This window comes from Carcharhinus amblyrhynchos, chromosome 7 (assembly GCF_965287045.1).
Source record: "Carcharhinus amblyrhynchos chromosome 7, sCarAmb.v2.hapA, whole genome shotgun sequence".
In the NCBI taxonomy this organism is placed as follows: Eukaryota; Metazoa; Chordata; class Chondrichthyes; order Carcharhiniformes; family Carcharhinidae; genus Carcharhinus; species Carcharhinus amblyrhynchos.
In genome coordinates this window covers 81,468,423-81,492,524 of record NC_137330.1, presented here as the reverse complement: position 1 = coordinate 81,492,524, position 24,102 = coordinate 81,468,423, and the positions used below count along the sequence as shown (strand labels likewise).

The 24,102-nt window shown below is 42.6% G+C and overlaps 1 protein-coding gene across 4 annotated transcripts in view; it reads left to right on the top strand.

Annotated features, from left to right (window-relative positions):
- The window catches only part of usp45 (ubiquitin specific peptidase 45), a 178,373-nt gene that overhangs the window by 2,715 nt on the left and 151,556 nt on the right, over positions 1 to 24,102 (top strand). For all 4 annotated transcript variants that reach the window (XM_080192658.1, XM_080192659.1, XM_080192657.1 and 1 more), the window contains exon 3: positions 6,738 to 6,907. In XM_080192658.1, coding sequence (XP_080048784.1) covers positions 6,738 to 6,907 — 170 coding nt within the window. The remainder of the gene's footprint in view (positions 1 to 6,737; positions 6,908 to 24,102) is intronic.

The following is a 24,102-nucleotide window of genomic DNA, read 5'->3' as shown; positions in this document are numbered from 1 at the left end:
GCATCATGAAAATTCAGGTGGACTGATAGAGAAATAAGACAGATACTAACTCTTTGTAGCAAACACCTAAAATGTATAAACAATAATATTTGACTGCTGTGATTTTTAATCACTACAGCAACTTGGTCCAAAGAAACAACGGTGATCAATTCATAAAGTTAGTCATTAATCTTTCAGTAACACTAAAATGTTCCTAACATATGAGAAGAAAATAATGAAAGGGAATCCTGGTTAATTCTCCACACTAATAGATTTTTGTTTTCTATAACAGCTTTATTCAGAGTGCAAGTGAAAATATTCTCTTGCACTTATGGAAAAGTCAAAATAGTAAATGGTTCCCAAACTTGAGAAAGTTTATATTTTTATTTGGTTACTGTTCTTGAACATGGGGATAAAGCGGGAAAGTGGAGTTGAGGGTTATCATATCAGAGCTGTCATGATCTCATTGAAGGGTGAAGCCAGATTAGATAGGCCGAATTACCTCCTCCTATGCTTGTGTCTTATGGTTATGTGCAATATTTAGATTTTCATTTATTAATTGAAATATGTGAATTTTGTTTGGTATAGCTGCAAATTAAAATACCTGACACTTTGGAAATAAATACTTACACAAAATATTGCCATGGGAGGACTGTGTGAGCCAGAAGATTCAGTAGCGGCTTCACTGTGCTGCTACTAGAAGTATGTACCCCAGGTCCAGCGCCCTAGTCCACATTGTGGAATAATGCAACCTACAGATTTGGAATTATTTGGCTATGCCATATTCTCACATTAAACTATTCATGGTATGATTTTAGCATCACAAAATTAGTTTCAATATTCCTTTATGTATCTGTGTCTGCAAATTTGAGCAACAAATCACCCTTGACTAATTTATCATTTGCTATATAGCCGCACCACCAACCCTGTACGTAACTTCTACTATTGCCTATTGTGTGATAAACTGTAATTATAAATTAAATGGTGTAGCTAATGTGTGATGTCCAAAATGTGGCAATTTCTAGATCTGGTGTTTTGTACAGTAAGCCCATAAAGCCTAGGTAACTTTTTGTGCTAATCACTATTTTGCTGTCCTCAAATTTTGGTTGTGTGAACAGAAGGGATGTTCTTGTTCATTGGTGGTGGTTGCATTTTAAATCACAATACATTTGCTTTTTTGATTTGATTTGAAAAAGCCCCATTTATACCCATTCTCTGCTTTCTATCTGTTAATCAATTCTACGTCCATGCTAAAATAAACATTTTGTGTGGCACTTTATTCAACGCCTTTTGAAAATCCAAGCATACTGCATCTACTGGTTTCCCTTAAATTTCCTTAAGGTTAACATGCAGGTTCAGTCGGCAGTTAACGAGGCAAATGCAATGTTAGCATTCATGTTGAAAGGGCTAGCATACAGGAGCAAGGATGTACTTCTGAGGCTGTATAAGGCTCTGGTCTGACCCCTCTGGTCAGGAAAAACTAGAACCAGAGGGCACAACCACCGGTTAAAGAGACGATTCTTTAAAACAGATGAGGAGGAATTTCTTCAGCCAGAGAATGGTGAATCTGTGGAACTCTTTGCCGCAGAAGGCTGTGGTGGCCAGGTCACTGAGTGTCTTTAAGACAGAGATAGATATGTTCTTGATTAATAAGGGGGTCTTGGGTTATGGGGAAAAGGCAGGAGAATGGGCATGAGAAAAGTATCACCATGATTGAATGGCGGAGAAGACCTGATGGGGTGAGTGGCCGAATTCTGCTCTTGTGTCTTATGGTCTTAAATGTTTCCCACTCTTTCTTCACCTCAATACCTGTAATGTTCTAACTCTGGAATTTGTGAGTTTTAACAAAAAGAAAAAGATAGGATTTGCACATGTAGATTCAAAATAATAACAATAAAATTTATTGTAGGTGCCCTGGCCTGTACAGAGAAGAAAATGAAACTAAACAGCAGCCTGTGTAACATCCTAACATCATCACCAAATTATGTGATTAGCTCTTTAATACAATTGCTTAAATATCTGACATCCCTCCCTCTTTAATTCTGTCTTCACCACAACAAATTACTATGACGTTACACATAGGATCGATAATATTCTTGACACAGTACTATGCATCATTAATCATTATACACAATCAAAAAAAGTTGATCAGGAGGACATCTATTCCTCTTTGGTGATATACAATATTCTGGAATTTGGTCATACTTGACCCTAGAAGTATGATTTGGAACTTAAGTTGACTTATTGGAACTTATTCTGCATTGTTCTCACGTGGTATAGTAGCATAGACACAATCATCAGGCATCTCAGATTCAACTAAGTCTTCCATAGTAGTATTCACAACACTAGGAACTAAAGATGTTAATACCTCCAGAGATGATTCTGAGAAATATTTAAAAAGACTACAGTTGATCAGCATGGCGTCATCAAAATAGCTCAACTTCGGTTTGGATCGTGTAAGAAATTGGACCTATTTTTGCGAAGCCTATGGCTGGTACCCATTTCTCACTCATGGCATAATTATGTACTGACACTCTCTCCTTGTTGAAATGAGTGTTGTTTTGCCCTTACTTCTTGTCTAGCAACTTGAGATTGTTGTTGATTATCTACTAATTCTGATGTTTCTGGAGGTACTAACAAATAGTTTTCAGCCTTCTCTTTAAAAGAAGTAATGCAGGTGATCTTTTGTTGTAGCATGGCATGTGTTTTTACAAGATGCCAAAAAGTTATTTACGTGATGCAATAAACCTTTCTTGAAGCTTTTAAATAATGTTTCAAGGATTGTACGAACCTTTCAGCTAATCCTTTGGTTGATAGATGATGAAATGTGGATTTTATATGCTGAATACAGTTTACTTTGAGATAACCTTCAATTTCTTGTGAAGTGAACTGTGAGCCATTATTGCTAATGATCTGTATTGGTTTACCAAATCTTGCAAAAAATTTCATCAAGTTTTCACTGGTTTGTTCAGATGTAGTAGATCTCATAATGACTTCTGGCCACTTTGTGCATCACTTATGACTAAGAATATGTAATGGATCAGCAAAATCTGCATGCAATCATTGCCATGGTATTTACACCCTCTTTCAAGGGTGTAAAGGAGACAACAGTGATATATTTCTTATTTGTGCACAGGATTAACACTGTCCCACTTTTTCTTCAATCTGAGCATTCAGACACAACTACCAAAAATAACTATGTACTAATTCCTTCACCTGGATTGTACCAGGATGTCCTTCATTCTTCCTTGCAGACCAGGATTCCCCACAATAAACACTCATCTTGGGCATTCAACTCGAGCTTTTTTGACACAAATGGTTTCAAATCAGAATGCTTATGATGTTTTCCAGCTATTATTTCTTTCAATACCCTATCTGTCACCTTCCCCATCATGGGATCATTCCTCATATGTCTCTTAAATTGAGCATCTGTCACGGGCAAATGACCTATTAAATAAAGAATATTAGTAAAACTAGTTGATACTGCTCAGTAGGTAAAGGTAGGTGTGACAATGCATCGACATTAGCATGGCACAATGATTGACACTACTTTATATCGTAGGAGTGTGCAGATAAGATCAGTGGACCGTCTTTGCAGTCAACTAGCAGCTAATGAAGGTATGTCTTTGCACAGCCCAAAAATAGTAGTTAAGGGTCAGTGATCAGTCAATAATATGAGATGACAACCATACAAATAATGATGAAACCTTCATAAGCCAAAAATAATCCTCAGTGCATGTTTTAGCTAAGCATAGTTAGATTCAGCACTCGTACTCGTCAAAGTACGCAAAGCAAAAGCTATTGGTTGTTCTTATCCTGAAGACATAATATGTGAAACTACTACCCCATGCCATAAGGTGAAGCATCACAAGCTGTAGATAATGGTATCTTCAGATTCAAATGAACCAATACTTCAGATCTCTGACATCCTTGGATGCTTTCTCACATTCTGCTGTCGAGTTCCATGACTGGGGCGGGGGTGGGGGGAGCAATGTTAACAAGCCAAACTAATTCTTCTTTGATCTTGGGAAGAATTGCATTGGCACCATTCTTGCTTTGAGACTTTTTGAGTGATTATTAAGTTTTATCGTGTGTTTCATTTGTACACCCTTCATTGAGTCAAGTAATTATCCAGAAGGTGCTGTAGATCTGTTTTAATATTGATCAATCTGTTGACAGCACTCCAGTTAAGCTTTATCTTCTTCAACCATAGCTTCCCAAATAGATCTGGGAAATTAACATGGACCGCGTGGAGATGCAACTCCGCTTAGTCCACTTAGCCCAACGTTGACCATGACGTAACCTTTTAACTGCATGACCTCATGCTTCAGCTTTTATTGGTATGTAGTCTCAGGAGTTAAAGACACACCAGTAATAATCTCCATCTTAATAGATTGTCCACTTAACTTCAGAATCATCCAGCATCTAAATGATCTGCCCTTTATGGATAAGCCATTCGTTTGGAACTCTTCAACATATTTCTGGACACTTCTTCAGAGTCACAATTCATTTCTTCCATGTTGTAGAATTTTTTTGTAGAATGCAACTTGTTCTTTTTTTTTGAAGGTACCCAGATTCTTCTTCTGAATATGCTTTTGAAGGGAAGCTGGTTTAGCCTGACAATCTTTTTGCAATGTGACCCATTTTGCCACAGTTCTTGCATTGACTATCATTACTCCAGTAGTTACTTGCTGAATGGCCTGTTTTGACCCATCTGTGACATGCTTGTTGCTCTTTTGACATTTTTATGTGCAGTTTCCCACTTGTGAATCTGCATTCCTGCACCAAATTGTGAAGCCTCTTTAGCAGCCTGTTTTATTGACACTACGATTTCTGCTGCTGCCTTTAAAGTTCATGTTCAGTGTACGTGTTCAATAAGTAATCTTCCTTGGATTGCCTCATTTTGGAATCCACAAACGAGATTATCTCGAATAATATCTTCTAGTGACTCACCAAACTTGGCATGTTGTGCCAGCCTTTTTAAGGTTGCCACAAATTAGCAACGCATTTGCCTTTCACTTGATTCCTTCGGTGGAACCTGAATCACGTTGATCAGTGACTTTGGAGAGTAATGTTGTTCAAGGATCTTTGTCATGTTACCATAAATTTTGGTTTTGGCTTTGCTGGATGATCCAAGTTCCAGAGCAAATTGAGAGTTTTATTTCCTATTGTACTGAGAAGAGCTGGTATGAACAATTTATTTGCAATTTTATTCACAGGTACAAGGACTGAAAACGTTAGGCATAGGAACTCCATGATTCATTTTCTTTATTGAAAGGATCCATGAATCCTAATTGACGCACCATTTCCCTTGCACTATGGCTGAAGAGTGCTCAGAATATTTTTTAATTTTGCTGTCTTCCCCATACTCCCCTTTTAACGTTGGCAACTTTTGTCTTGGTGCAATTTTTTAAAATGGCCTGAGCTTTACAGCAGGGCATCCCTTCTTTTAAATATGGCTGACACTGTCTGGAATCTCAACCTTCTCTGATTTGAGAAACCCCCTCCTTTAAGCTGCATTTTTTCTGACCAGGTCTTCCTAACTGGCATTTTGATCTTTAATCCTGTTGTTGCTTTTTCCCAGTCTTCTAATATTCGAAATATGAGAATCCACAATGCTTTTTCTTCTACTTAGGACTTTTCTCGAGAAAACGGAATCCTGACTCATTTTTGTTTTGTAATGCCCTAACTCTGTTAGGGGTCATGGGTTTTAACAAAAAAAAATGTGGTTTGCACACACAGATTCAAAATCACAAGGTTTAGTTTAAATGCTCCTGTCCTATGCAGAGTAGAAAATTAAACTAAACAGCAGTTTGTGGAACATTCTAATATCATTACCATCAAATCATGTCATCAGTCCATGAAGCAATCATACAAGCACTTAAATATGTAACAATACCTCTTAGTCAATCTACCCAATTAACTGTAGCCAGTTCTTCCATCATACCTAAGTACTTGATTTTAGCATTTTATTAGCTTAAGATTCTTGTTTGTGATTGGACTATGTCACTTTCAGATTTAACAAGGAATTCAATGGTATTATGACCACTATTTCCCACTGGATCTTTTACTAACCCCATTTCAATTACACAATATTCGCTTTATTCTAAATTGTTTCTACAATGTGTTGCTCCAAAAAACTGTCACAAAAATACTGTATAAGCTCATTCTCTTGACCCCGCTAGCCAATTTGATTGTACCAGTCTATGATGATTAAAGTACCCCACAATTCTTACATTTCCTTTGTTCCATCTCCAATAATTTCTTGTTCAATAGACTATCCAATGGAATAACTTTTGTCAGGGGGCCTGTAAACTACCCCACCTCCAACTCCCCCAGTGTTTTCTGACTCTTGATATTTTCAATTTCCACCCATTGTAATTCTACTTAATGATCTTCAGAGGCCAGATACTTCCTCACTAATGTTCTTATGTAATCCTTTCTCCTTTGCCAGATTGGTTGTCTTTCTCAAATATTGTTACATATTTTTATTTTATTACAGACATAAATTGAAACTAAAATTGAAGCTTTGATCAGTACCACAGTTGTCCTGTCAGCAATGGTTCAGATTTTTACAAATGAGCGATTTAACCTGTAACTCTTTAGTTAAAAGAAATGTGAATTCTGAGCTCCAGTTTTTAAGATTGGTATTATATATGGTCATTTTGCCATGGCTATAAACCAAACACACCAAAATTTAGAAGATTTGCATTAATCTATTTTCCTAAGCACATGTATTTTTTAATCTATCTATCTAGGCTCTGCCTGTCAGCATGTTGGCAGAGCAGTGGATCTGATCCAAGTGAAGAAGGCAGTTACCCAGAATCACTGGTCAGTTTGTGCCGAATGTGCCAAATATTTGAAAGCACATGATGAAGCGCCTGATGTTTCTCCAAATGTTTGGATGTGCCTGAAATGTGGTTACCAGGTAAGCAACAAAAAGTGCTGCAATATGTATATAAATCTACAATTTTGTTCTCTTCATAGGGAATTAATTGCTAATTGAAAGTTAAATGTATAGGATAACTAAACATGAAATAAATAATGGCCGTTCAGGTTATCAGACCTATTCCTTTTACATACCATTATAACTCTCATTGACTCAATTTCAAGCTCAGCTCAGCTTAGTTTTGTAAGGTAGCTCTTGATAATTTAGAGCTTAAAGTCTTGAAGTTATACCTTGCTGCTTTTTTTTCAATGATGTTCAACATGCCAGACCATCATGATATTTTGCCAGTGACATTGTCTTCTAACCAATGCAAGGTTAGATTAATTTATTTGAAGTTAGTTAAATGATGATAATGCTTATTGTGACATATTTGTAACAGTTTTACTCATTACTTAAGCATTCATTCTGGAGTTTGCTGACTTGAAGCCTGAAATGTATGTGCAATTTATTGATCTCAAATTCACCCGAGAAAGTTACAAACAGTTACGAATATCGGGATTCCTTCCATCCCTGTAATGCCATAAGAGATCTGTTAAAATATTTATTTTCCACACCCTCATAAGCTCATTCTTCATATTAAAGTATTAAATCTTTTAATTGATAATCTGTTGTATTTTATTGATTTTTCAGCAGCAAAGTATTTTTACTCAGTATTTCTTTAACTTAAAAGTAGAATTTTAGAGGTAACTTGTGATTTTGTAGTAGGCTGTCCTTCCTTTCTAGCATACTTCAGTGACATTATCTCAAGTATAGCATTACTGTGAAATTTCCAGTGTGTAGTAATGTTCTGTCAGGTCAGACAAGAATTTTGATCTGTTCTCCCCAGAGTGGTTCTTGGGTGCATCTAATTTAATTTGAAACTTGTTTTTAAGCAAGATGAGGCAGGCCTAATTTGAAATGGTTTAATCAGTATTAAATATTAAAGTGTTCAGAGCTTAATGCTATCAGTTTTGTTAATTAGTAACACACTCATTTCCTGAATCACAGAAATATAGGTACAAGCAAATCCATGAGACTCAGGTGAATATTTTAAGCAGAGAGAGCTGGGAGTTCTTCCCAGTGCCTTGATCTCTGATTGCATTGCTGTTTGTGAGATGCTGCTGTGTGCATATTAGTGGCCACGTTTGTCTCCAAATATCAACGTTTGCACCTTAGAAGTATTGAATTGGCTCTGACTTTGAGATGACCTGACATTACAAAAGTCTATTTTGGGGCCTATTCTGCAGTTATTTTAATGGGTTCAGCATTGTAAACCATTCAAATAGACATCCCTTAGCATCCAAATTGTGCCTTTCTGGACTTGAATCTAGTAAGATGTAGAGAAAAACAAGGATTTCATAGAGAACTCAGCCACATCAGTTAATGGAATTTATCTCATGTAGATAGAGGTGGCAATAGTCTTGTTGTTGATGATCTCTTCTACTCGTTAATGGCATTAGTTCAAAAAATATACTGTTTTTAACTTAAATAATGAAAGTTAGTGAAAACTTAAAGAAAGGAGGGAGAAACCAAGTAACTACAGACTTATTAATTTAACAGTAGTTGTGGCAAAGTTGTTGGAAATTATCAGAGACCATGGCTGGGATTCTCCCAGTCTGCTGTGCTGCTCGGCTCGTTGGCTCTGAAGAAGGGTCATCCAGACTCAATGTTGGCTCTATTCTCTTTCCACAGATACTGTCAAACCTGCTGAGATTTTCTAGCATTTTCTGTTTCTGTCCCCTTGTGCTCACTTGACTTATTCTGGCCTCTTTGCTAACACTTATTCTGTGAGTTATCTGAGCAGCTGAAATCTTGAGATATAAAAGACTGCTGCAAAATACCATGAGCCTGTTCGAATGGAAGTAGTTTATTTATCAGGGCCCTCAAATTCCTTGGATGAAGTAGAAGAGATGGAATTTTAGTCATGTGCTCCTTGGCAGCCTGCGCCTGTGAAGGTGAAAGCTTCCGTGGGGAATGCTGGAGTGCACTCCTGTTATGAGAAGATGCAGTCTCTGTGTGACACACTAGATTTACCACTGATACTGGAAGCTGATTCTGGTTACCAGAAATAACTTGAAATTAAAAATATCTGTATGTCTCTGGGAATAGGTCGCCCAGAGAGCCAGTCCTTCAGAGACGTTGCTTCTATAATACAGTTAACAGTGGTGGTACTGAAGACTCATACTTTAGAACTAGCTGTTGCCTCTGTCCAAGCTGTTCTGGTTCAGTAACGACACTGGCATTTACTCAACGATGTGGTACCTTGCCCAAGTATGTCCTATAAAAAGCAGGACAAATTTATTTTGGCCAGTTATTGCCCATCACTCTATTTTCATTTATCAGGAAAACAATGGAATATGTTATTGACGGTGCCAACAAGTGGCACTTACATAGGGTGGACATTGTAAGGATGGTTCCCCTTCGTGGGAGGGACCAGAACTACGGACACAGTATAAAAATAAGAGATCCCACTTTTAAGTGGCGAGTAGAAGAACCTTTTTTCTCTTGATGGTTGTAAATTGGAGAGCTTGGAGGCAGGGTCAAGGAATAATTTTAAGCAGAGGTCGATAGATTCTTGACTAACAAGAGTCAAAAGTTTTCAGGGGTAGACAGATATGGAATTGATGCCACAATCAGCTTAGTATAGTGGAGCAGGATTGAGAATCCAAATGGCTTACTCCTAAACTGTATGTTTGTAGATACACTGCAACAACTTGCCAAGCCTCCTTTGACAATACCTTTCATCTCTGCTAGCTTAAAGGTCAAGGGTAGTAAAGGCATGGGAACATCACCATTCTGACTTGGAACTATATAGCTGTTCCTTCACTGTCAGTGGGTCAAAAACCTGGAACTCCCTTCCTAATAGAACTGTTGCTTCTACCTACATTATATGGATTGCAGCTCATCACCACCTTCTGCAGAGTGTTTAAGGATGGGCAACAAATGCTTGCTTTGCTAATGATGTTGTCCATGAAAAAAATGAAAGAAAATATTTCTCTATATCGTTTTTCCAAGCCTGCAGTGCTTCATTTAATGTTGCCATTTTGATTTAAGTGACTTGTCATGGCACATCGATGGAAGGCTTGCAATGCTTTTGTAACTGCCACTTTCTCTAGGCTGCCTGCAATCAGTTGAACCACTATTGATGTTGGAAGCATAGCAAGGAACAAAGAAAGGTACAACACAGGAACAGGCCCTTTAATCCTCTAAGCGTGTGCCAATCATGTTACCCTAACTGAAAAAAACCTTCTGTCCTTGCTTGGTCCGTAACCCTCCATTTCCTCTCATTCACGTACCCATTCAGATGTCTCTTAAAAGTTGCTAAAGTGCCTGGTTCCACCACCACCTCTGGCAGCATGTTCCAGACACCCATCACTCTGTACATGGAAAAACTTCCCCCACACATCTTCCTTAAACTTTCCCCCGCTCACCTTGAACCTGTGTCCCTTTGTAATTGACACTTCCACCCTAGGAAAAAGTCTCTGACTATCCACCCTATCTATGCTTCATTATTTTGGAGACCTCTGTCAAGTCTCCCCTCAGCCTCCATCTTTCCAGTGAACAATCCTAGTTTACTCAACCTCTCCTCATAGCCAACATCCTCAAGAATAGGCAACATCCTGGTGACCCTTCTTTGCAGTCTTGCCGAAGCTTCCACGTCCTTCTGGTAATGTGGTGACCAGAACTGCATGCAATACTCCAGACGCAGCCTAACCAACATTTTATGTAGCTGCAACATGATTTCTCAACTCTTGTACTCAATGCCCCAACTATTGAAGGTAAGCATGCCATATGCCTTCTAAATCACCTTGGCCACCTATGTTGCCACTTCTGGGGAATTGTGGACCTGCATGCCCAGATCCCTCTATGTTCATGTTCGTAAGGCTTCTTCCATTTACAGTATAATTAATATCAAAATTTAATCCTCCAAAATGCATCACCTCGCATTTGTTCAGATTAAACTCCATCTGCCATTTCTGTGCCCAAGCCTCCAATCTATCTATATCCTGTTGTATCCTCTGACAATCTTCGTGTCATCCGCAAACTTACTAATCAGACTCCCCACATTTCCCTCTAAACCATTTATACACATACTACAAACAACAGAGGTCCCAGCACTGATCCATATCATAGAAAAAAAAACATAGAAAATTATAGCTCAGAAACAGGCCTTTTGGCCCTTCTTGTCTGTGCCGAACCATTTTTGCCTAGTCCCACTGACCCTGCACTTCAACCATATCCCTCCACTCACCTCTCATCCATGAACCTGTCCAAGTTTTTCTTAAATGTTAAAAGTGACCCCGCATTTACCACTTAATCTGGCAGCTCATTCCATACTCCCACAACTGTCTGCGTGAAGAAGCCCCCCCCTAATATTCCCTTTAAACTTTTCTCCTTCCACCGTTAATCCATGCCCTCTGGTTTTTTATCTCCCCTAGCCTCAGTGGAAAAAGCCTGCTTGCATTCACTCTATCTATATCCATCAAAATCTTATACATCTCTATCAAATCTCCCCTCATTCTTCTATGCTCCAGGGAATAAAGTTCTAACCTATTCAATCTCTCTCTGTGTAACTCAGCTCCTCAAGTGCCGGCAACATCCTTATGAACTTTCTCTGCACACTTTCAACCTTATTTACACCCTTCCTGTAACTAGGTGACCAAAACTGTACACAATACTCTAAATTTGGCCTCACCAATGCCTTATATGACCTTACCATAACACTCCAACTTCTGTACTCGATACTCCGATTTATAAAGGCCAATGTACGACCCTATCCACCTGTGATGTCACTCTTAGGAATTCTGCACCTGTATTCCCAGATCGCTCTGTTCAGCTGCACTCTTCAGAGTCCTACCATTTGCCCTGTACGTTCTACTTTGGTTTGTCATTCCAAAGTGCAATACCTCACGCTTGTCTGCATTAAATTCCATTTGCCATCTTTCAGCCCATTTTTCTAGTTGGTCCAAGTCCCTCTGCAAGCTTTGAAAACCTTCCTCACTGCCCACCACATCTCTAATCTTTGTATCATCAGCAAATTTGCTGATCCAATTTACCACATTATCATCCAGATCATTGGTATAGATGACAGACAACAATGGACCCAACACCGATCCCTGCAGCACTCCATGAGTCACAGGCCTCCACTCAGAGAAGCAATCCTCCACAACCACTCTCTGGCTTCTTCCATTGAGTCAGTGTCTAATCCAATTTACAACCTCCCTATCTATACGTAGCGACTGAACCTTCCTAACTAACCTCCCATGAGGGACCTTGTCAAATGCCTTGCTGAAATCCAGGTAGACAACATCCACTGCCTTTCCTTCATCAAGTTTCCTGGTGACCTCCTCAAAAAACTCTAATAGATTGGTCAAACATGACCTACCACGCACAAAGCCATGTTGACTCTCCCTATTAAGTCCCTATGGAACATCTCTAGCTACAGACCTCCATTTTCAAAAAACACCCTTTCACTGCAACTCTCTGTCTTCTATACCAAGTGTGTATGGGGTGTCAGGGAGGGATAATACCTTTGGTGGGGAAACATGTTATGTCCTTTCAGGGTGGTTTGTCCATCCTTTGTCCCCGTCTGGCACACAGCTCTCACCTGTGGCTCCCCATAGCTGTTTGCATGCGACAGCGGCCACACCCAGGGCAACAGCCTCGACAAGCCGGCTAAACCAGGTGTGGGTAGCCGACGGGTCTCAACCCTTGGTGAGATAGGGAGATGTCTATCCCAGCATGTGAAGACAGAGTCTGGCGGATTGAGCGGAAGAGACCAATGGAAGGTCCAACAGTCAAGACGGCAGTCTTTGCAAGCGTCGTGGAACGCGAAGAGCAGGACAAGACACAGAAGACGTCCTGGTCATCCACTGCGCCTAGTCCCACCTCTAGCCGTCTTGACTCTTATCTTGCCACTGGATCTAGATGGGAATTGGGAAGAGAGAGTGAGGCTGATGACGTACAACTGTTCCTCACTTTAATCCAAATCAAGCGCTAGTTTCGACACCATCATCATCAGTGTCCTGTTCAACTGTTGAAGTCCTGTGGCGATGGGCGAGCGACGAAGCAGCAGGTGTGGATACACTGGGAGCTGTAGTCACGGACCTGCACACAGGCGACTCAGGTCTAATGGTCGCTTTCCGCTGACTGAAGCAGCAATGGAACTCGGCATCTACCTGGGCGGCTGAGCAGCCCTCTTCAGGAACGCACTACTTACCTCCATAGAATGAGGAAGGGGCTAGAAAAGGTGCCCTAAACATTGCCTGCTTCACTACACCCTGGTCAGTTTACCACAGCTGGCGGGGATCCCATCTTGTGGTCGAACACACAAAATAAAACACAAGGTGATACTGCTCACCATTGGCACTTGGAACGTGCACTCGCTTTTGGACAACCCTACAGCAGACAGACCAGAGAGAAGAACAGCCTTAGTTGCCAGAGAGCTTGCAAGATACAACATTGACGTTGCAGCCCTGAGCGAAACTCGTCTTGCCAATGTAGGTCAGTTGACTGAAACTGGAGGTGGATACACTTTTTTCTGGAGCAGTCGTGGCAGCGATGAGTGTTGTGATGCTGGAGTTGGATTTGCCGTCAGGAGTCACCTTGTTTGGAAACTTGATAGTCTACCCAAGGGTCTGAGCAGTTGGCTTATGACATTACAGCTTCTGCTACAAAACAGAAGTCAAACCACCCTGATCAGCACCTATGCCCCCACAATGAACAACCCGGACAAGATGAAAGACAAGTTGTATGAAGAACTAGACGCCCTACTATCAGCAGTGGGCAGTACCGACAAGCTGATCTTGCTTGGCAATTTCAATGCAAGTGTAGGGTGTGACTCTGCAATCTGGCAGGGAGTCATTGGGAGGCATGGAGTGGGCAAGTGTAACAGTAATTGCCTATTCTTACTGAAAACCTGTGCAGCACATGACCTCCTCATCACCAACACAACCTTCCGTCTGCCTACCTGGAACAAGACCTCCTGGATGCACCCCCACTCTAAGCATTGGCATCTTATCAACTATGTCATTGTCAGGAGAAAAGACAGGCAGGGTGTCAGAGTAACCAAGGCCATGTGTGGTGCTGACTGCTGGACTGATCACAGGCTCATTGTCTCCAAAATGAGACTCCGCGTCGGACCCAAGAGGCGACCATAAGGAAGCAAGGTTATGAAAAGAATCAATGCGGCCAAGCTAAAGAACCCCAGCATAGCTTCAGCACTGGTTGAAGACTTAGAAATCAAGCTTGCTGACCTACATCTCGCAGGCAACACTGAGGATGACTGGGAATGCTTCAGGGATACTATCCATACATCTGCACTAAAGACGCTCGGGCCCTCATGATTGTTTTGATGAGAATGATGAGGAGATGCAGGCTCTACTTGTCAGAACAACCCATCTTCAGCTGCCAAGAAAAATGCTTTTACCAGTGCTCGCAGGACAGTCCAGAATAAACTGCGTAAAATGCAGGATGTCTGGCTGAGCGCCGAGCCAGATGAAATACAGGGATATGCTGACAGAAACGACTTGAAACGGTTCGGTGAAGCCCTCAACACTCTCTATGGACCTCAATCTCTCGGGAGTTCCCCCCTCCTGAGTACAGATGGTACAACTCTCATTACAGAGAAGGCTCAGATCCTGCAGAGGTGGGCTGAACAGTTTGAAGCTGTCCTCAACTGACCATCATCTATTAATGATGAGGCAATAGACAGGATTCCCCAGGTTGAAATCAGCAGTGCCATGGATGACCCACCGGCAGTAGCCGAAGTCACGAAAGCTGTTAGTCAGCTACCCAGTGGCAAAGCCCCAGGGGCAGATGCCATATCCGCAGAGATCTATAAAGCTGCTGGTCCTACACTTATCGAGAAGCTCACCAAGTTGTTCCAGTCCTTTTGGAAGCAAGGATCCATTCCTCAGAAACTTAAAGATGCTTCCATCGTGCACCTCTACAAAGGAAGGGCAATCGGCAAGTGTGCGACAACTACCAAGGAATCTCACTGCTCTCCATCACAGGAAAAACCCTTGCAAGAGTCCTGCTAAATCGTCTGGTCACTCATCTGGAGCTGGGCCTGCTTCCAGAGTCACAATGTGGCTTCCGCATAGGTCGTGGGACTACTGTCATGATCTTTGCTGCGTGCCAACTTCAGGAGAAGTGTCAGGAACAGAATCGCGAGCTCTACACAACCTTTGTTGACCTCGCAAAGGCCTTTGATACTGTAAACCGACAAGTCCTGTGGAGGATCATGTCAAAGTTCAGCTATCCCCCCCAAATTCATTCAAATGGTACGCCAGTTCCATGATGGCATGATGGCCAGAGTACTGGATGGCGGAGAATCCTCTGAGGCATTCCCAGTCACCAATGGGTCAAACAGGGCTGTGTGCTCGCACCCACACTGTTCAGCATGATGTTCACTGCCATGCTGAATGACGCCTTCCAGGACAGTGTTGCTGGAATCGGCCTCAAGTACAGAGTGGATGGGAAGCTTTTCAACCTGAGGAGACTTCAAGCTATTACCAAAGTGAAGGAGACTGTTCTGAGAGATTTCTTCTTTGCCGATGACTGCGCCCTGTATGCTGGCTCAGAGCCAGAGATGCAAGTCAGTATGGACAAGTTTTCCACGGCTTGTGACAACTTTGGACTTAGCATCAACATTAAAAAGACCGAAGTCATGCACCAACCTGCTCCTCATGCACCGTACACAGAACCCATAATCACAATCAAAGGGCAGAAACTATAGGCAGTGGACTAGTTCACTTATCTTGACAGTACTGTCTCCCAAGCAGTGACTATTGATGCAGAAGAACATAAGAACATAAGAAATAGGAGCAGGAGTAGGCCATCTAGCCCTTCGAGCCTGCCCCGCCATTCAATAAGATCATGACTGATCTGTTGTGGCTCAGTTCCACATTCCCGCCCTCTCCCCATAACCCTTAATCCCCTTGCTTATCAAAAACCCATCAACCCGTGTCTTAAAAATATTTAGCGAGGTAGCCTCCACCACTTCAACGGGCAGAGAATTCCAGAGATTCACCACCCTTTGAGTGAAGAAGTTCCTCCTCAACTCCGTTCTAAACCGCTCCCCCCCCCCCTTTATCTTGAGGCTGTGCCCCCTAGTCCTACTGTCCTTTCTGAGCGGGAAGAGTCTCTCCACCTCTATCCTATCCATCCCATTCATCATCTTAACTTAGAACATAGAACATTACAGCGCAGAACAGGCCCTTCGGCCCACGATGTTGCGCCGACCAGTTTTTTTTTAAAAAAAACACTGACCTACTAATCTAAACCAATCCCTTTTCGTCCATAAACCTATCCACAGATCTCTTAAACGCCCCCAAACTAGGCGCATTTACAACCGCAGCAGGCAGGGCATTCCAATCCCTCACCACCCTCTGGGTAAAGAACCTACCCCTGACATCCGTCCTATAACTACCACCCCTTAATTTAAAGCCATGCCCCCTCGTGCTAGCATTCTCCATCCGAGGGAAAAGGCTATCACTATCCACCCTATCTAAACCTCTAATCATCTTATATGTTTCAATAAGATCCCCTCTTAGCCTCCTTCTTTCCAGCGAAAACGATCCCAAATCCCTCAGTCTCTCCTCATATGACCTCCCCTCCATACCAGGCAACATCCTGGTAAACCTCCTCTGCACCCTCTCCAAAGCCTCCACGTCCTTCCTGTAAGGTGGGGACCAGAACTGCACACAGTACTCCAAGTGCGGCCGCACCAGAGTTGTGTACAGTTGCAACATGACGCTGCGACTCCTAAATTCAATCCCCCTACCAATAAACGCCAAGACACCGTATGCCTTCTTAACTACCTTATCTACTTGATTCCCAACTTTCAGGGATCTATGTACACATACACCTAGATCCCTCTGCTCCTCCACACTATTCAAAGTCCTCCCATTAGCCCTATACTGAACACATCTGTTACTCCTACCGAAATGAATTACCTCACACTTCTCCGCATTAAACTCCATCCGCCACCTCGCGGCCCAGCTCTGCAACCTGTCTAAGTCACCCTGCAAACTATGACACCCTTCCTCACAATCTACCACACCACCGACTTTGGTGTCATCAGCAAACTTACTAATCCACCCAACTATACCCTCATCCAGATCATTAATAAAAATTACAAACAGCAGTGGCCCCAAAACAGATCCCTGAGGCACACCGCTCGTAACCGAACTCCATGACGAATATTCACCATCAACCACCACCCTCTGTCTCCTATCTGCCAGCCAATTCCTGATCCAAGTACCTAGATTACCCCCAATCCCATACATCTGCATTTTCTGCAGAAGCCCACCATGGTGAACCTTATCAAACGCCTTACTAAAATCCATATATACCACGTCAACTGCCTTACCCCTATCCACCTCTTTGGTCACTTTCTCAAAGAACTCAATAAGGTTAGTAAGGCACGACCTACCTGCTACAAAACCATGCTGACTGTCTCTAATCAATTCATTACTCTCCAAATAACTATAAATCCTATCCCTAATAATTCTTTCTAAAACCTTGCCCACAACAGAAGTAAGACTCACCGGTCTATAATTCCCGGGGAAGTCTCTGTTCCCCTTCTTAAACAATGGGACAACATTCGCTGTCCTCCAATCTTCCGGTACTATACCAGAGACCAACGATGACCTGAAGATCAGAGCCAGAGGCTCTGCAATCACCTCTCTGGGCCTCCCAGAGAATCCTAGGGTAAATCCCATCCGGCCCAGGGGATTTATCTATTTTCAAGCCCTCTAGAATATCCAGCACATCCCCGGTTTCAACTGCAATACTTTCTATTTTACACCCCTGCACCCCAGTGTCCTCCACAGCTACATTCATGTCCCCCTGCGTGAACACCGAAGAGAAATATTGGTTCAATGCCTCTCCAATCTCTTCCGGTTCCACACACAACTTCCCTCTACTGTCTATAACTGGCCCTAATCTTGCCCTAACCAACCTTCTGTTCTTGACATACCTATAGAACGCCTTAGGATTCACCTTAATCCTATCAGCCAAAGTCATCTCATGTCCTCTTTTAGCCCTTCTTAACTCCCTCTTCAACTCCCTCCTAGCCAATCTAAAGCTTTCTAATGCACTATCTGAGCCCTCAAGCCTCATCCGAACATAAGCCTCCTTTTTCTTCCTAACCAACGAATCAACTTTTTTAGTACACCACGGTTCCCTAGCCCTACCAAATCCTCCTTGCCTGACAGGGACATACCTATTGCAGACCCGCAGTAGCTGTTCCTTGAAAAAATTCCACATTTCGGACGTTCCCAGTCCCTGTAATCTCCTAGTCCAACCTATGCTTCCTAATTCTTTCCTAATAGCCTCATAATTACCCTTCCCCCAGCTAAAACTACTGACCCGAGGTTCATGCCTATCCCTATCCATCACTAAGGTGAACGTAACCGAATTGTGGTCGCTATCACCAAAATACACACCAACTTCCAAGTCTAGCACCTGGTCTGGCTCATTACCCAGCACCAAATCCAATATAGCCTCACCTCTAGTTGGCCTATCAACATACTGAGTCAAAAAACCTTCCTGCACACTTTGAACAAAAACTGACCCCTCTAACGAGCTAGAGCTATAGCAATTCCAATCAATATTAGTAACTTCTCAGAGATCTCATTGAGACATATAACTGCAGAATAGCAAAGGCAAGTTCTGCTTCTGGTAGACTGCGCTCCACTGTATGGGAACATCGAGGAATCAGCCCAGCAACAAAACTGAAGGTCTACTGTGCCATGGTACTCACTACCCTCCTGTATGCCTGTGAAACGTGGACTGTGTATCAAAGGCATGCAAGACAACTCGATCATTTACACATGACTTGTCTTTGCAGAATATTATGCATCCAATGGCAAGACTAAGTACCAGACACTGAAGTTCTCTCTAGAGCAAGTCTACCATCAGTCCACGCACTGCTGATGAGAGTGCAGACCGGGTGGGCAGGTCATGTCACCATATGTCAGACGAGCACATACCCAACCGTCTTCTTTTTGGGGAACTGTCTGCTGGAAAACGCTCGCATGGAGGGCAGAAGAAACGTTTCAAAGACACACTCAAAGCTTCCCTGAAGTCGCTTGACATTGACACGACCACCTGGGAAACGCTGGCACAAAACTGCCCTAACTGGCACAGCCTCATTCATAAAGGCTGTCAAGCTCACGAAGCAAGGTGTATTGCTGAAATACAACTTAAGTGTGAGCTGCGCAAGTCCAGAGCCACCAGTGCAACAACTACAGTGACTGCACAAGTCTGTCCAATATGTGTCAGGACATTCCGTGCCTGAATTGGCCTGATCAGTCATCTTCGGACACACTGCAATGAGCCTCAAAATAACTAATGGTGTCGAGGTCCTCATCAATGATGATGGATGAACAACATAACCAAGCCAGTTCTGTATCCATCTACTCAGCCCGCCTCGAATCCCATGTGATTTTAGTTTTTGTACCAGACTGCCACATGGAGCCTTGTCAAACGTCTTGCTGAAGTCCGTGTAAACTACATCCACAGCCCTTCATTCATCAGCAAAGGAATGGTTGAGGACTCTGGGTCTGTACTCGTTGGAGTTTAGAAGGATTGGGGGGGCAGGGTGGGATCTTATTGAAACTTATAGGATACTGTGAGGCCTAGACAGAGTGAACATGGAGAGGATGTTTCCACCAGTAGGAAAAATTAGAACTAGAGGGCACAATCTCAAGCTAAAGGGACAATCATTTAAAACAGAGATGAGGAGGAATTTCTTCAGCCAGAGAATAGTAAATCTGTGGAACTCTTTGCCACAGAAGGCTATAGTGGCCAGGTCATTGAGTGTCTTTAAGACAGAGATAGAAATGTCCTTGATTAATAAGGGAATCAGTGATTATGGGGAAAAGGCAGGAGAATGGGCATGAGAAAAATATAAGACCATAAGAACGTAAGAAGTAGGAGCAGGAGTAGGCCCTTCGAGCCTGCCCCGCCATTCAATAAGATCATGGCTGATCTGAAGTGGCTCAGATCCACTTTCCCGCTTTCTCCCCATAACCCTTAATTCCCTTGTCTACCAAAAACCTATCCACCCGTGTCTTAAATATTTAGCAAGGTAGCCTCCACCACTTCAACAGGCAGAGAATTCCAGAGATTCACCACCCTTTGAGTGAAGAAGTTCCTCCTCAACTCCGTTCTAAACTGTCCCCCCTTTATCTTGAGGCTGTGCCCTCCAGTCCTGCTGTCCTTTCTGAGCGGGAAGAATCTCTCTACCTCTACCCTATCCATCCCCTTCATTATCTTATACGTCTCTATAAGATCCCCTCTCATCCTTCTAAACTCCAACAAGTACAGACCCAGTCTATTTAGTCTCTCTTCGTAGTCTAACCCCCTCATCTCCGGTATCAGCCTAGTGAACCTCCTCTGCACTCCCTCCAAGGCCAAAATATCCTTGCGCAAGTACGGCGACCAAAACTGCACACAGTACTCCAGCTGCGGCCTCACCAGTGCCCTGTACAGTTGCAGCAAGACCTCCCTGCTCTTATATTCAATCCTCCTCGCTATGAAGGCCAGCATCCCATTCGCCGTCTTGATCACCTGCTGCACCTGCAGACTGGGTTTTTGCAACTCATGCACAAGGACCCCCAGGTCCCTCTGCACCGTAGCATGCTGCAGCTTTTTGCCCTTTAAATAGTAATCCCTCCTATTATTTCTGCCAAAGTGGATAACCTCACACTTGCTAACATTGTACTCCATCTGCCAGGTCCTCGCCCACTTGCTCAGCCTATCTAGATCCCTCTGCAGACTTTCCACACTCTCCGCACAATTTGCTTTTCCACTCATCTTCGTGTCATCAGCAAATTTCGTCACCCTACACTCCGTCCCCTCTTCCAGATTATCTGTCTAAATGGTAAATAGCTGAGGCCCCAGCACCGATCCCTGCGGCACTCCACTAGTTACCAACCGCCAATCAGAATGGCACCCATTGATACCAACCCTCTGCCTCCTATTAGATAACCAATCCTCTATCCACGCTAACACCTTACCCCTAACTCCATGCCCCCTAACCTTCTGAAGCAACCTTTTGTGTGGGACCTTATCAAACGCCTTTTGAAAATCGAGAAACACTACATCCACCAGTTCCCCTCTGTCTACCGCACTAGTCACATCCTCATAGAAATCCAATAAATTGGTCAAACACGACTTCCCCTTAAGGAATCTGTGCTGCGTCTGCTCTATCAAACAATTCTTCTCTAGGTGCCTCGCTATTTCTCCTTTCATGACGGATTCAAGCATTTTTCCAACAACAGACGTTAAACTAACCGTCTAACTAACTAAACTAAATATCAGTTATGATTGAATGGCGGAGCAGACTTGATGGGCCAAATGGCCTTATCCTGCTCCTATGTTTTATGGTGGTATGGTTTTTGTCACCCCTTCAAAAAAATCAAGTCGGTGAGACGTGACGTTCCCTGTACAAAACCATACTACCTGTCACTAACTTGTCCATTTCCCTCCAAATGTGCATTTATCGTGTATCTTGGAATCTTCTACAAAAGCTTCCCCATCACTGATGTCAGGCTCACTGGCCTATAATTTGCTGGATTATCCCTGCTTCCTTTCTTAAACAAGGAAACAACAGTCCTCTGGAACCTCGCTTACGGTCAAAGAGGATGTGAAAATATCTGTTAAGGCCCCAGCTATTTCTCCTCTTGCCTCCTGCAGAGCAATGATAGATGCTGATGTTCATTTTGCCATGCTTCGTCAGAAGAGCTATTTAGATTTTCCCTTTATGTCTGATTCTTTCCTTCATGGCACAACCCTGACTGCTATTATTAATGTATTCTGTAGACAGGGTCTGAAACACCTTTGGCTTACTTTCATTTGTGAGGCTCCCATTTCAAATCTACATCCTGTAGCTTGCTTTTGCTCTGTTTCTCTGCCTCACCTACAAAACATGCACTTCTTAGAGGAGTATCTCTGGGTTTCTAAGTTCAGGGGATATCAAACTGCTGACATTGTTGCTAGAAGTAGAAAGCAGTACACATCTTAATCACCAGCAACACTCACTCTGAACTTGTAGCTTGTGGATGCAAAAAACATGAGTTAACTTTGTCTAAGCAGCATTTTATCTTCTTCAGTTACTTTGAATCTAATGAGGAGAGTGTTAACTGGCGAGCAGATTGAAAAAACATGGAAACAATAAAGAAAGATATTCATTTTCATGAACCCAATAAAGGCACGGTGTTACCATTGCAATTGGTGTTATAACTGGACGGGAAGTTTACTGAATGGAACCCTGGCTTAAAAGCTTGTAACGCTTTTTTTAAGAAAACATGGAGGAATAGGGTGACAGGATCATTAGTTAGTTAAAACAATAAGAAAATAAGAACAAAACATGAAAAACTTTGATTATAATAAAATACTGCTTCACTCCTCCCTTTGCTTCACAAATATACACAGCATTTAAAGTTAATATGGGTTACAAGTATATTTTAGACTCAGTGACAGAAAGTACTGTAAACACACAGACCGGTTGTGGTAAGACACATACTCCACTCTGAATCTGAGTGAATTTCTATAGATTTCTCCTTGGAATTCTGCCAGATGACCCTTGTACTGTGAGCTGCCTTATCTGATTAAATTTGGGCTTCCACATGAATGATTCCAAATTCTGTTTTCAAAAAGATACACTTTGAAGTCTTCTTTAAAACAGTGTTTTCTCTCTGAGGTGTCCACCAAGGATTTACTTACAGATGTTACATTTCCCCTTTAGGATTTCTTTGTCTTAACCGTTGCACAAATTCTTTACAATTGCTTTAACTATCAATTCCCAGAATTATTAAGATGGCACCAAACTTGAGATTTGCCCCTGACATCTGCTTTCCCACCTTAAATTGGGTTACTGTAGCTGTCTCTTTAACTCAGAATACCGTATCTCCTTTTTCCCTGAATTCTCCTGAACAGCATTTTGCTCAACTTCTTGATCTCTGTCTTCCTAAGACATTCCCAATTCCCTGGTTGTCTGGACTGTATCTGTTTTTTTTGGGATGTCTACCTCTTTGCAACCCCCTTATCCTGTCCAGCTTTCTTCTGGCAGAGTTGAGAGATGTCCATTCCCCAGCATCCTATCTTCAACTGCAAATTAATTAGGTTAAAAACTAAACTCAAAAGCCTTCCAACCATAAAAGGCCCCACAGTTGCTAAGCAACAACTCCATGCTTCTGCTAACTTGTATTTACTCTTCGTACCACACCCTGTAAGCACAATAGAATAATTGAATTGAAGCCAAAACCCCCACACATACAAATATATTTGTCCAGCATGAATCTAACTCAAGGTTTACCTTTCATTACACTGAAACAGTAAATTACAAAGAACAAAGAACAACCCAGCACGGGAAACAGGCCCTTCGGCCCAACAAGCCCGCGCCGCCGCATCACCCGACACCTATTCTACCCTGCGTATCTACAAATAGAACCCCTGACTTAGCCAGATTCAGGGGAGAATAGTGTCAATTTGGTAAAACCAATCAGCCTAAGAGCGCATCTTTGGGGTGTGGGAGGAAACCGGAGCGCCCGGAGGAAACCCACGCATCCACAGGGAGAATGCACAAACTCCCACAGACACAGGCCCAAATCCATGTATCTGCACAGCTAGCAGTGCTAGTCACCGAGCTGTTGCGGCGCCCGTCTACCGGTCCAGGATCAAGCACACACACCGACACGAAGTACTAGGCCACTCCCGGAACCTCCAAGAGCAGCCCACGCATGACCCACCGTGTGCATGCCCCTCGTTTGACAACGAGGTGGACCTCCACCTGCGGAATAAAAAGACAAAAACGTTAATCACAAGCCTGCCTTTCCGGTGTCTCCCGAGGTTCTAACCCTTATTTAATAACCCCTACCATAATCCTCCATCCTCGTTTCACTCATGTGCCTATCTAACTGAACCTTAAACGAGTCCAATGTTCCCGCCTCCACCACCCTACTTGGTAGCGCGTTCCATACCCCCACAACTCTCTGCGTAAAGAACCTTCCTCTCATATCCAAATTATACCTCTCCCCCCTCACCCTTAAATCATGTCCTCTTGTATTTGTAACCAATCTAGGGAGCAGTCTCTCACTATTGACTCTGTCTATTCCCTTCAGTATCTTATATACCTCTATCATGTCACCCCTCAATCCCCGTCTTTCCAAGGAGAACAGTCC